Here is a 14,224-nt window from a genome sequence, read left to right on the forward strand (position 1 = left end):
GAGGTGGTGTTAGCGTAGGCTAGAGTGCAGTGCTAAAGACGAGGGGTAAACATGGACTTGGGTTGATGTGTTGACGTTGGTGTACACATGGGTGTATGTGTGGCGTGGACATTGGGTAGAGTGGAAGCGCCCTATCATAGAGGTAGACGAGGCTGTGAGACTTACCTGAAATTAGTGGCGGCGGAGATGATGAGGGAGGTGGGCGTGGGCGTGGTGTAGAGCAGGAGGGTGAGGATGGTGACCAGCACCAGACCCGCCACCAGTGTCCTCAGGTGCCGTGTGTACAGCCCCTGTCAACACAACATAGGAAACATGAGACACCCTTAACCCATCTACTTAAAATATACAAACTTGAATTACACAGTCTCGGAAATCATTAACTTTATGGCATTCAACACATGCCTGTTTTGATGACGGATTTCTGCTACAACTAATGAATACTTGGGAAGTGGGAGATCATCGTGTGGAATAAGAAATATATAAACCTTACACGAAAAGGATTAGAACCATCCTGGGAGCAAGTGAAACCTGACACAACAAATGTTTACAGTACCGCTCCCTCCTCCCTCCATCAGCAACATGACGAGGCGCCAACAGCCCCTCTCGACTGACCTCCAGACGCTCCCGAATCACCATCTACGATGTGCACCAACTCTCCCTTCCCTCGCACTCAATTCCCCTACCCCATCATGTACGATGTATATGGTCACGTAGTCTTACCACCTGTTCCTCCCCAGGCCTTCCACTGCTGTGGTCACCGCCAAAGGATTTTCGAGATTGGGTCATCAGTCTGCCAGAACTCTGGGAAAATAAAGAACGTCATTTGAGTGTCTGCAGAATCTTGCTGGTTTTCTGTCTTCATCCTGGAAGGCTTACGAATTCCGTAAAGTTGTTCTCGGAACTTGACCATGGAAAAGGTACAGGTAGAATTACATTGCTTACGATGGCTCAGGTTTATTTAGAGGAGTTTCCCAGTGGGACTATGGATGTATCTGACCTTCCTCATTGACGCGGGATGAACCGACCTGTGCGGCTGCTGGCCACAATATCACCTCTCATTTTCGTTGAGCGTAAACAATGAATTCTAACAAATTTGTGCTGGTGGCGAAGGACTGTTGGCTCGAAGTACCTCATAACTCGATGCTTATTTGGCGAGTTCAGACAAATGACGGACTATGTTGGACACGTTCTTAACCTGATATTGTATTGATTCAGTAGTTTTAGGTATATAAGAAATGCCAGACCAAAATAACCATTTTTCTGATCAGATAAGCAGGTTTTGCATTTCATTTTGGGGTATGTAGTATCCCTTACATGTCATTTATGTTAACCATATGTGTTATTATCTTGTATATGAATGTACAGTGCTCTGATACATGTACACGTGTACATCACATCTTACCCGACTGTGTACAACACCAGTGCCATTGACAGTGTTCCCTCTCTTCCAACCTGACGAGGACGCTCAGGGGTCTCTGGGTCTTGGGTCCATCTAGTCATCCTCCTGCGTCGATGTATTACATCCTCAGCACCCACTATGCTTGCCTCCTCCTACCCCCTGCTGTGTGTCCCTTCCTCACACTATCACATAAATGCTTTCTTTGTTTATGCTTAGACAAATAAAGTCATTTAAGTTAATAGTTTTGCACTTATGTTTGCCCTTCGCTTAACCTTGTATGTATACCGTGTATTAACCTTTTGTATACATATAAACATACATACTCCCGCTTACGCCTGATGCCCATCAGTCGATTAACCCCAAAGGGAAGGGTGAATAGCTGGGCTGGCTCTGTGTGTGTGTGTGTGTGTGTGTGTGTGTGTGTGTGTGTGTGTGTGTGTGTGTGTGTGTGTGTAATTACCTATTTGTACTATGCGAAGAGGGAATTCTACACTCGTGATGCCCCATTTATTTACCTTCTACTATCGTGCAGCTTTTGCAGCCTCTATACGCTGTCCACATTCACAATCGCATAACTCAGTTTATTTCATTTCTTTCCTGATTTAGTGTTATGTTCTCTGGTTATTCTGTCCCTGCATTTTTCGAAGAACCGTTCACTGTCTGCGTCATTGAACTTCAGATATTGAAATGTGATCAGGTCACCTTTTACTCTTATCTCTTCCGTGATGGGCAAATCTAAGGCTTCTAACCTTCTTTTCTGTGAGTCTCTTCTCTTTATTCCGATACCAGCTTAGTTGTCCTCCACTGGATTTTCCCTATTAGTTCTTTGTTTTAAGTGCGGTGACCTGTTCTAGTTTTGACCACCTGTAGGATGTGAACAGCTTGCTGTACATTTCCTGATACACATACTTGAATGTAATGCTAATATTTACCCGTGGACAGTTTGTTTGCTTTACTGTTCTTCTAAGGTGGAAACAAACAAAAATTGCTGCAGCTTATTTCCTGCTAGATAAAATTCATATCGACTCGTTCTTTCGGTATGTCCCATCCTCATTACATATACTTGGTTAGCATTCTGTCAGCCATGCATCATACCAACATTGGACTTTGTTTGTATCTCCTTGTAAGTTAGTGCAGTCATCTGTCTCGCCTCTTTCATGACCTTTTTTACGATGATTTCTGAGGCCGACACTGCTAAAAAAATGTCATGGTCATGGCCATCTTACATGTGGTGTATGTATACCTCAGTCGCTTGTAAGAGACGATGGCACATTCCTGGAGAGAACCTCAGTAAACCCCTTGGTGCAGCAGACGTCAAGGCACAGCAGAAGAGGACAAAATACAAGGATCTGGGTTCACAATACTACTTCGTTCCTGCTCGTTCAGAGGTGACTGGACACTGGGAGTAGAAGGCTCTGGACTTCCTCATCGACCTCGGATCCCGGCCGATCTAGACAACTAAGAACGAGCATGCAGCCGGCTTTCTATTCCAGCGCCACATCATAGCTATCCAACGAAAGAATGCAAGTTGCATCAACAGATCACGTCCCTCTTCAGAGGAACTCGAGGAGCTCAGTGACTGGTGTCTTACAGTATAAGCCATACAATTTGAGTTATCTTACTTTTCACCAAATATGGCCTGCTCACTTGTATATCTTCACTTAGATTAAAATTCTTAGAATTTGAAAATAGATAGGATAAAAGAGAGCGGTGAGGGGATAGAATATTTCATACAGTTATCGAAAAAAAATGTCCCTTTTTCCCTGACTAACTTTTATTCTCTTCTTTTTTTTATATTTTATTTTTATATATATATATTTTTTTTAATACTATTCGCCATTTCCCGCATAAGCGACGTAGCATTTAGAACAGCGGACTGGGCCTTTGAGAGGATATCCTCACGTGGCCCCCTTCTCTGTTCCTTCTTTTAGAAAATTAAAAAAAAAATGAGAGGGGAGGATTTCCAGCCCCCCGCTCCCTTCCCTTTTAGTCGCCTTCTACGACACGCAGGGAGTACGTGGGAAGTATTCTTTCTCCCCTATCCCTAGGGATGATATATATATATATATATATATATATATATATATATATATATATATATATATATATATATATTTTATTTTTTCCTTCTTCTTTTCTAATTTATACATATTCGCCATTTCCCGCGTTAGCGAGGTAGCGTGCAGAACAGAGGATTGAGCCTAAGAGGGAAATATCCTCACTTGGCCCCCTACTCTGTTCCTTCTTTTGGAAAAGTAAAAGCTGGAGGGGAGGTATTCCAGCCCCTCTCCCGCTCCCTCCCCTTTTAGTCGCATTCTACGACACGCAAGGATACTTGGGAAGTATTCTTCTTCCCTATCCCCAGGGATATATATATATATATATATATATATATATATATATATATATATATATATATATATATGTATATGCCTCCATATGGGACCTGAGAACACCCTGTGGGCGAGAAGTCCGCACATACAGCCACACAGATTCAGGTGTGAGAGGCTGCGACCCCTGGCGGACACAGGCTTAGTCATGTAATAAACTTGCGTATTTGCGCGTCACACGACATGACAAGCACGGAGGCGTACTGCGCCGAGATGATGTGGGTATTCCTACATCCCTGGAGGAGGATGGCTCTGTCCTTCACTCGTCACAACAATGCATGCGTAATGTGCCAACTTCTCTCGCTGAATAACCACACAAAAGCTTTCGCAATTTTTTACATTTGTGGCTGAGTTTTCGATGACTGAATCAGAATCCGGTTATATTCTAATGATTCTAAGTAAGGTTCTAGTTACTTTCTGTACAGTTGTCATGCCTAAGCCAATAAAAATGTAGGGTAACCGGTCTTTCCTGCCTGTTACCGTATTTATCAGTTTATGGAAACTAGATGAGTATGGTAGGTGGAGGCAGATGAGTATGGTAGGTGGAGGCAGATGAGTATGGTAGGTGGAGGCAGATGAGTATGGTAGTTGGAGGCAGATGAGTATGATAGGTGGAGGCAGATGAGTATGATAGGTGGAGTCAGATGAGTATGGTAGTTGGAGGCAGATGAGTATGGTAGATGGAGGCAGATGAGTATGGTAGGTGGAGGCAGATGAGTATGGTAGGTGGAGGCAGATGAGTATGGTAGGTGGAGGCAGATGAGTATGGTAGGTGGAGGCAGATGAGTATGGTAGGTGGAGGCAGATGAGTATGGTAGGTGGAGGCAGATGAGTATGGTAGGTGGAGGCAGATGAGTATGGTAGGTGGAGGCAGATGAGTATGGTAGTTGGAGGCAGATGAGTATGATAGGTGGAGGCAGATGAGTATGATAGGTGGAGGCAGATGAGTATGGTAGTTGGAGGCAGATGAGTATGGTAGATGGAGGCAGATGAGTATGGTAGGTGGAGGCAGATGAGTATGATAGGTGGAGGCAGATGAGTATGGTAGGTGGAGGCAGATGAGTATGGTAGGTGGAGGCAGATGAGTATGGTAGGTGGAGGCAGATGAGTATGGTAGGTGGAGGCAGATGAGTATGGTAGGCGGAGGCAGATGAGTATGATAGGTGGAGGCAGATGAGTATGGTAAGTGGAGGCAGATGAGTATGATAGGTGGAGGCAGATGAGTATGGTAAGTGGAGGCAGATGAGTATGGTAGGTTGAGGCAGATGAGTATGGTAGTTGGAGGCAGATGAGTATGATAGGTGGAGGCAGATGAGTATGGTAGGTGGAGGCAGATGAGTATGATAGGTGGAGGCAGATGAGTATGGTAAGTGGAGGCAGATGAGTATGGTAGGTGGAGGCAGATGAGTATGGCAAGTGGAGGCAGATGAGTATGGTAGGTGGAGGCAGATGAGTATGGTAGTTGGAGGCAGATGAGTATGATAGGTGGAGGCAGATGAGTATGATAGGTGGAGGCAGATGAGTATGGTAGGTGGAGGCAGATGAGTATGGTAGGTGGAGGCAGATGAGTATGGTAGGTGGAGGCAGATGAGTATGATAGGTGGAGGCAGATGAGTATGGTAGTTGGAGGCAGATGAGTATGGTAGGTGGAGGCAGATGAGTATGGTAGGTGGAGGCAGATGAGTATGGTAGGTGGAGGCAGATGAGTATGGTAGGCGGAGGCAGATGAGTATGATAGGTGGAGGCAGATGAGTATGGTAAGTGGAGGCAGATGAGTATGATAGGTGGAGGCAGATGAGTATGGTAAGTGGAGGCAGATGAGTATGGTAGGTGGAGGCAGATGAGTATGGTAGGTGGAGGCAGATGAGTATGGTAGGTGGAGGCAGATGAGTATGGTAGGTGGAGGCAGATGAGTATGGTAGGTGGAGGCAGATGAGTATGGTAGGTGGAGGCAGATGAGTATGGTAGGTGGAGGCAGATGAGTATGGTAGGTGGAGGCAGATGAGTATGGTAGGTGGAGGCAGATGAGTATGGTAGGTGGAGGCAGATGAGTATGGTAGGTGGAGGCAGATGAGTATGGTAGGTGGAGGCAGATGAGTATGGTAGGTGGAGGCAGATGAGTATGGTAAGTGGAGGCAGATGAGTATGGTAGGTGGAGGCAGATGAGTATGGTAAGTGGAGGCAGATGAGTATGGTAGGTGGAGGCAGATGAGTATGGTAGGTGGAGGCAGATGAGTATGGTAAGTGGAGGCAGATGAGTATGGTAGGTGGAGGCAGATGAGTATGGTAGGTGGAGGCAGATGAGTATGGTAGGTGGAGGCAGATGAGTATGGTAGGTGGAGGCAGATGAGTATGGTAGGTGGAGGCAGATGAGTATGGTAGGTGGAGGCAGATGAGTATGGTAGGTGGAGGCAGATGAGTATGGTAGGTGGAGGCAGATGAGTATGGTAGGTGGAGGCAGATGAGTATGGTAGGTGGAGGCAGATGAGTATGGTAGGTGGAGGCAGATGAGTATGGTAGGTGGAGGCAGATGAGTATGGTAGGTGGAGGCAGATGAGTATGGTAGGTGGAGGCAGATGAGTATGGTAGGTGGAGGCAGATGAGTATGGTAGGTGGAGGCAGATGAGTATGGTAGGTGGAGGCAGATGAGTATGGTAAGTGGAGGCAGATGAGTATGGTAGGTGGAGGCAGATGAGTATGGTAGGTGGAGGCAGATGAGTATGGTAGGTGGAGGCAGATGAGTATGGTAGGTGGAGGCAGATGAGTATGGTAGGTGGAGGCAGATGAGTATGGTAGGTGGAGGCAGATGAGTATGGTAGGTGGAGGCAGATGAGTATGGTAGGTGGAGGCAGATGAGTATGGTAGGTGGAGGCAGATGAGTATGGTAGGTGGAGGCAGATGAGTATGGTAGGTGGAGGCAGATGAGTATGGTAGGTGGAGGCAGATGAGTATGGTAGGTGGAGGCAGATGTGTATGGTAGGTGGAGGCAGACTCACGCCCCACAGCAAGACCCAATAAAAACACACTAGACAAAAGCTTGACAAATGATGTTCATGCAGACTTGTGTATTTAATGACGAGGTAAATTACACGACATTCTATCTTTTTTTATAAGACTTTCCAACTAATTAGTGCTGCGTGTTGAAGTAACTTGCGTGTCCGCGGCTTTAGTGTAACAAACCTCCGGCAATCGAATCCCGTTACCCACGCCACCGCCATAATGACTTTAATTAGTGATTGCTTTTATCACTAATTCAGCTCTACTGCTGTCACAAGCATGAATACAGTGCCAACCCCACGAGCACGCCAACGATCTCCATCGCAGAGTGACCGCTGTGTACAGTGACACCAGTACTGCTGTGAACAGTGATACCGGCACTGCTGTGAACAGTGATACCAGTACTGCTGTGAACAGTGACACCAGTACTGCTGTGAACAGTGATACCAGTACTGCTGTGAACAGTGATACCAGTACTGCTGTAAACAGTGATACCAGTACTGCTGTGAACAGTGACACCAGTACTGCTGTGAACAGTGATACCAGTACTGCTGTGAACAGTGATACCAGTACTGCTGTGAACAGTGATTCAGTACTGTTGCAAACATTGATACCAGTACTGCTGTAAACATTGCTACATGTACTGCTGTGAACAGTGATACCAGTACTGCTGTAAAAATCCTTCAGAAGCTGTTAATTCTCATTTCAATAAAGAAATGAAGTTGTTGTTGAAAGGTAATGGTTCTCTTATCAGAAGTTTGTCATCTTTGTCCCCTTCATTGCCATATATGTATGGACTTATCAAAACACATAAACAGAATTTTCCAGCAAGACCTATACGGAGTTCAGTAGACTTCATCACATATGAATTGTCAAAATGGTTAGTTTCTTTATTAAGCCCTTTAGTGGGTAAGGTATCAAATTCTAATATCATGAACAATATAGATCTAGTCAACAGGCTAGACAATATCAGTGTTAATTTTGATTTCAAACTAGTTAGCTTTGATGTTTCCTCGCTTTTCACAAAAGTTCCAGTTGATGACCTTTTAGAATATTTATTTGATGTCTTGGATGATATTCATTTACCTGTTTCAAAGTCTGTTTTCATTGAACTGATGAAATTGTGTTTAAAAGACTGTATTTCAATTCAGTGGAGATTATTGGTATAGCAATGGGTAACCCTCTTTCACCTGTACTAAGTAATCTTTATATGGAATTTTTTGAAACAAAATTACTAAGGATACCTTACCTTCTAATGCAATTTGGTTTAGGTATGTAGATGATGTTCTTTGTGTTTGGCCAACAAGTGAAAATTTACAAATACTTCTCCCCTTACTTAACAATTTAGTACCTTCCATCAAATTTACTGTAGAAAATGAAAATAATGATATGTTACCATTTTTAGATTGCATGATCCATAAGCAAGGTAACAAGTTTAAGTTTAGCATATACAGAAAACCTACCAATGTATGCTCATATATCCATCATTACTCATCTCAACATGACAGAGTTAAATTGAAATCTTTTCAATCTATGTTCCTCAGGGCATTACGTATTTGCAGTCCAGAGTTTATTGATGATGAGTTTGAGAAGATATATTCTATTGGATCTAAGTTAAAGTAACCTAGATCTTTCATTGATAAATCCCTTAAGTTAGCAAAGAAATGATTTTATAGAGTTGAGCCCAAACCTCCCATTGACACCAAGAATCTTTCAGTTCTCCCTTTTGATGATAATTTTACTTTACTTCCCATGTTGCTTAAATCCTTTAATGTAAATGTTGCCTTCAGCAACAATAATACTGTAAAGAATATCTTAATCAGGAATTCACCAGAAAATTCCATATAAAGATTACTTAGTATAGGTTAAAGAGGGTTACCCATTGCCGTACCAAATTTTTGAGTATAATAATCTCCGTTAAATTGAAATACACAGTATTTTATACACAATTTTATCAGTTCAATGAAATTAGACTTTGAAACAGGTAAATGAATATCATCCAAGACATCAAATAAATATTCTAAAAGGTCATCAAGTGTTTACTAGTGGTAAACACTAATGGACCGCTGGTGTAAATCAGGTGAGGACAGTACCAAACCTTGGTGAATTCATGACCGCGAGTATTCTGGTCCCACTCCTCCATCATGAGTCTAAATTGAGAATCAGTGCGGCACGGTAGTCTGGTCAGTGTAGTGTTTACCGTCCCAAGGTGGTCATTAAACCACAGTCTTTACTTTGTTCATTACACACACACACACACACACACACACACACACACACACACACACGACACACACGCACGTGAGCACACACGGCCTACATTTTTGCTTTTGGTCATGTCGTCCTTGGACAACCGACGTCGCTTGTTAGCATGATAATACTGCTGACAACATATTGTAGTGAGAGATATGTATGTACGCAGAGGCACAGATGTTGCTTCGTGGTGAAAGTTCAGGAGGCCACGTCCCTCACAGTGAGCTAGATGGAGGCAGAAACGCATCACTTTCTCCACTAACACTTCACTGGCGCTGCGGTGTTTGTTGTAGGAATGATTTCTGGAAACAGTCAGAGCATGTTCCTGGATGACAGCGGTATTGGAACCACGCACCACACCACCTGGCGCCCGAGTCATACCGAAGACAGCTGGTTAAGTGTTCGTGGCCGGACCGGTTCATGTTCCCTTCACGTTACTTTTTTTTCTTCAACATTCTGGGAAAATTATCGAAATTTAACTTTGGCGTCCATTAAGCCAGAAAATTAAACGAATTAAGTAATTTCAACCGTCTAGTTACTTATGATAATTACACATTTTCTTTTTAGTACCATTATAGAATGTCAGAGAAAGTAACCGCGTATTCGCTGTACCATTTTTAGACAACGATTGTTTCTGTGCAACATCTTGAGCTACGTTATCTAACGCTGGTTTGTTGACCCACTTTTGCTGTTTGATGGGTCATGGCGGTCGGGCCCATGGCTGCTTCCAGAATGTTCTGAGGGCGTAAACGCTCCGGGAAAACTTCATTTGGAAAAATTTCCCTCCGCACACTTTAGAGTGAGAGTGTACACCCTCGTTAATATAACTAATTGTACCTATTATGCTAATGACTTGGAGTCTGCTCTTCTCTTGCGTTATGTGCATGTGTGTGTGTGTTTGTGTGTGTTTCTTTGTGTGTGTGTGTGTTTCTGTGTGTGTGTGTGTGTGTGTGTGTGTGTGTGTGTGTGTGTGTGTGTGTGTGTGTGTGTTTCTGTGTGTGTGTGTGTGTGTGTGTGTGTGTGTGTGTGTGTGTGTAATTGATTGTTAATACCTATCTGTTCAGTATGGGGAGAGAGTTTTACACCCGTTTCGTTCCATCTGTTATTTTATCTACACCATCAAGAAGACTTCATTGTTTGTAAGCTGCAGGCGTTCACGGCCTCCGTTCTTAGACCACAGCAGCCCCATCCACCAACCTTACGCAACACCAGTATTGCTTGACATCCTTCTTGCTCAACTTCTGATTGTGGCCTCTGGTAACTTTGGTGCTGTAACTCGTGAAGAATTATTTCCTGTCATCATCCATTTGAGTTAGGAACATAAAGGCTGTTGTCAGGTCACCCCTGTCTCTTCTGTCTTCCATGGTGGACAGCTGAATAGTCCTCAGCCTTCATTGTTGCTCAGGTGTCTAAATTCAGGTACCACCTTGGTCACTCTGTCCTGGATCCCCCAAGTCACACCGTAGTGCTTTTTCAGGTGGGGTGACCAGACCTGAGAGGCGTGATCCAGCTTCGGTCTAACGTATGCTGTGAACCTTTTACTAAACGTTTCCTAATTCATATACCTGAATGCGATTTTATTTACCACCAGACAGTGTACTTTTTACACAGTTTTTCTCATGTGTAACTCTAGTGACATATTAAGTGCAATGTCGATCCCTGTAGATCCCTTTGACACAACGAATACTTTAGCTTATTTCGTGCTATGTAGTATCCACACTGGGGCCCTCTTTCTCCGAGATCGATCCTCCTCACCTTTGCTCCTCCTTGGACTGAATCTTGCCATTCATTTGTCTAACGAACTTACGAGTTTGTCCAGGTCTCCGTGTAAGCTGATAAAATCATTTGGTTATTTTTTTTTCCTCGTGACCTTGGCTTCATCTGCAAACATTTCTAAAACACATCCACAATAAATAGCTGAGGGCCCAAGCTGGAGTCCTGCGGTACACCATTTGAAACTTCACCATGTTATGAGAATGTGCCTTGTAACTGCGCCCTTTGCTCCCTTCTACAGGGGTAAACCTCAGTCCAGCGGAGGAGTTTACTCCTTATTCCTGCTGTTGTTCTGGCTCCTTCATGAGCCTCCGAACAGCGACGCTTCAAAGGCTCTCTAGCAGTCTGGTAACACAAAGTCTATCCACACATCACTCTGATCTAAGACTGAGTTCACACTGTCTTAGAATTCTGAAAGGTTCGTAATGCAGGACCCATTTTTTTTTTTTTTTTCAGAAGCAGAAGCGTATGTATGATTATATTTGTGGTTAAACGTATGCTTGTTACGGGGAGAGAGTTTTACACAAGGGGTATCCCGTCTCTTAACCTTGTATACATGTACCTTATCTTTACTGTTTTGTGTATAAACGCGCTCACACACACACACACACACACACACACACGCACACACACACACACACACACACACCAGCCTAAGCTAGTTACACATTATCGACCATTCCCGAGGGTAAGTTGTACAGCTGTGTGTGTGTGTGTGTAATCATAATTATTATTTATGATTGCTGTGCGTGTGAGACGAGGAATGCGTCATACATACGTGTTGCCCCGTCTCTTGATTTCTTTGTGTATGTAATGCTTGTAGAATTTAAGGGAAATGTCATCCTTTATAGAGATGAATATTTATTTGACGAGTTGGTGGAGTACACAAGTTGGAGGCTGAAGGTCAGCCCTATGTAGGTGGAGACTTGGGTGCTCGGACTGCTTGGGAGAGTGACCCATGACAGCGTGTAGTAGGGCTTTTAAGAGGGTTGATGTCGAGAGCATAGGGCGCCACCTGTGACGTGTTATGGTAAGTCAGCAAACTTAAGGGTGAGCGAGACCGGGAAAAATGAGCTCATCTTGTATGTCAAGCGTCCATATGCCGGCTGGAGTGCTCCACACCCTTGCTGTTTTGAAGACCAGCAGCTCTAGTGATCAGCGAGTATGGAGGCGCTTAGCTCATCGTGACTAGTGTAGAGAGTGTACAACTTTCAAGAATAACGCTGTGTAATATTCAGGATGGTCTCCCATGTGTCCTTACTCATGTGAGAAACTTAGAGGAAGCCTTGAAGACGTTACAGTAGGCGAATGCAAAGATTACATTGCCAAATGTAAATATCTGTGGACTAGAAGATATGTATGGCATGTACTGGATGAGAGTGGAACTTCCCCAGATAATGAGAAGGTAAAAACTGTAGCAGTTTCCGACACCTAGCAATGCAGATGAGGCTCGATCATTTGTAGGATTAGCTGGAGGCTACAGGAGTTTTGTGAAGGATGAAGGATTTAGGTAACAAAGCCTCACCTCTAACATAGTTACTAAGGAAGGATGTTACTTTCCAATGTGGGGGAAGCAGAGCACCAACTCATGGACACATTAAAGCAAGCGCTCACTTCTGCACCTATCACAGTATTTCCTGATTCTCAGCACCCATTGATTTTAGTGTTAATACTTGTGCAAAAGGAGTTGGGGCAGCCCTTATGCTGAGAACAGCGGGAAGACTTCATCTGCATTTTACGGCAGCAGAACGCTGAAGAAAGCAGAAAAGAATTTGAAGGTTACAGAGCAGGAAGCTTTAGCAATAGTTTGGGCAGTAAAACATTCTAAGATCATGTGTATCCAGATCACCAACCCGTAGTAGGATTATTTCGAAATCGAAGACCCACAGGAAGGTTTGCTGGATGGTCATTGTCTATACAGGATTTCACTTCAAATATAGCTGGAAGACAGCACGGGTGTGGAGCACTCCAGCCACCATATGGCCTCTTGACATACAAGATGAGCTGATCTTCCCCAGTCTCGCTCACCCTTAAGTTTGCTGACTTACCATAACACGTCACAGGTGGCGCCTTCTGCTCTCGACATCAACCCTCTTAAAAGCCCTACTGTACGCTGTCATGGGTCACTCTCCCAAGCAGTCTCGAGCACCCAGGTCTCCACCCACGTAGGGCTGACCTTCAGCCTTCAGCTCTCCAGCCTTCAACAACTCCTTCCGTGCTCCAACAGCTCCTCAAATAGCGATGTATTTTTTTTTTTTTTTTTATAAAGGATGACTTTTATATCACGACCACGACCACCAGCATTACGTTTATGTCGGCAGCGATGGGGTACGACTGTTCCAGAAAGCGACTCGAGGATTTACGACACTATGTTGGATGGATCCCCGTGGAACGCTGGTGTTTGCTGTGGTTCCTGTGTCTGGTTGACATCGTGTTGTAGAAGTGTTGTACTAACAATCTGCTCTCTACAGTCATCACCAGCGAGTTGTTGTGTTGTAAACTTCAAGCGTGAGAATCCCGCCGCTGCCATCATGAATGTACTGCTTTGTAGACGTGTAAAGGAAAAGTCATCCTTTATATGAAAAAAAAAAGTCTTTATTTGACGAGTTGTTGGAGTACAGAAGAACTTGTTGAAGGCTGGAGAGCTGGACTCCAGGCTGAAGGTCAGCCCTACGTAGGTGGAGACCTGGGTGCTCGAGACTGCTTGGAAGAGTGACCCATGACAGCGTGTAGTAGGGATTTTTAGAGGGTCGATCTCGAGAGCATAGGGCGCCACCTGTGACGTGTTATGGTAAGTCAGCAAACTTAAGGGTGAGCGAGACTGGGGAAGTTTAGCTCATCTTGTGTGTCAAGCGGCCATATAGTAGCTGGAGTGCTCTACACCCGTGCTGTCTTGAAGACCAGCAGCTCTAGCGATTAGCGAGTATGGAGGCGCTTAGCTCATCGTGACTAGTGAAGGTAGTGTACAACTGGCATGCATAACGCTGTGTAACATTCGGGACGGTCCCTCTTTAAACCTTGTTCTGCCTCGAGCGTAACACAAGTCCTTAAATCTGCTGACTTTCACAGTTCCCTTATCTATTGTTGTTATACGAACGTAACAGCGAACGCTATATATGTGCCTTCGTGGTTTCAGTGTCTGAAGGGGATAAGGACATCGTCCACTGGGTGCACAGATAGACTCGTTCTGGACCGTCAGATATATATATATATATATATATATATATATATATATATATATATATATATATATATATATATATATATATATATATATGTATGTATGTATATATGCCTTCTCCAGATCCATAAATGCTACATACAAATCCATTTGCTTTTCTAAGTATTTCTCACATACATTCTTCAAAGCAAACACCTGATCCACACATCCTCTACCACTTCTGAAACCACA

At 44.0% G+C, this 14,224-nt stretch overlaps 1 protein-coding gene across 1 annotated transcript in view; it reads right to left on the reverse strand.

Moving 5' to 3' along the window:
* Positions 1-14,224, reverse strand: part of LOC139754420 (galactosylceramide sulfotransferase-like) — a 707,975-nt gene that overhangs the window by 57,487 nt on the left and 636,264 nt on the right. The window contains exon 5 of the mRNA XM_071671698.1: positions 166-290. Coding sequence (XP_071527799.1) covers positions 166-290 — 125 coding nt within the window. The remainder of the gene's footprint in view (positions 1-165; positions 291-14,224) is intronic.

The sequence above is a fragment of the Panulirus ornatus genome, chromosome 17 (assembly GCF_036320965.1).
Source record: "Panulirus ornatus isolate Po-2019 chromosome 17, ASM3632096v1, whole genome shotgun sequence".
In the NCBI taxonomy this organism is placed as follows: Eukaryota; Metazoa; Arthropoda; class Malacostraca; order Decapoda; family Palinuridae; genus Panulirus; species Panulirus ornatus.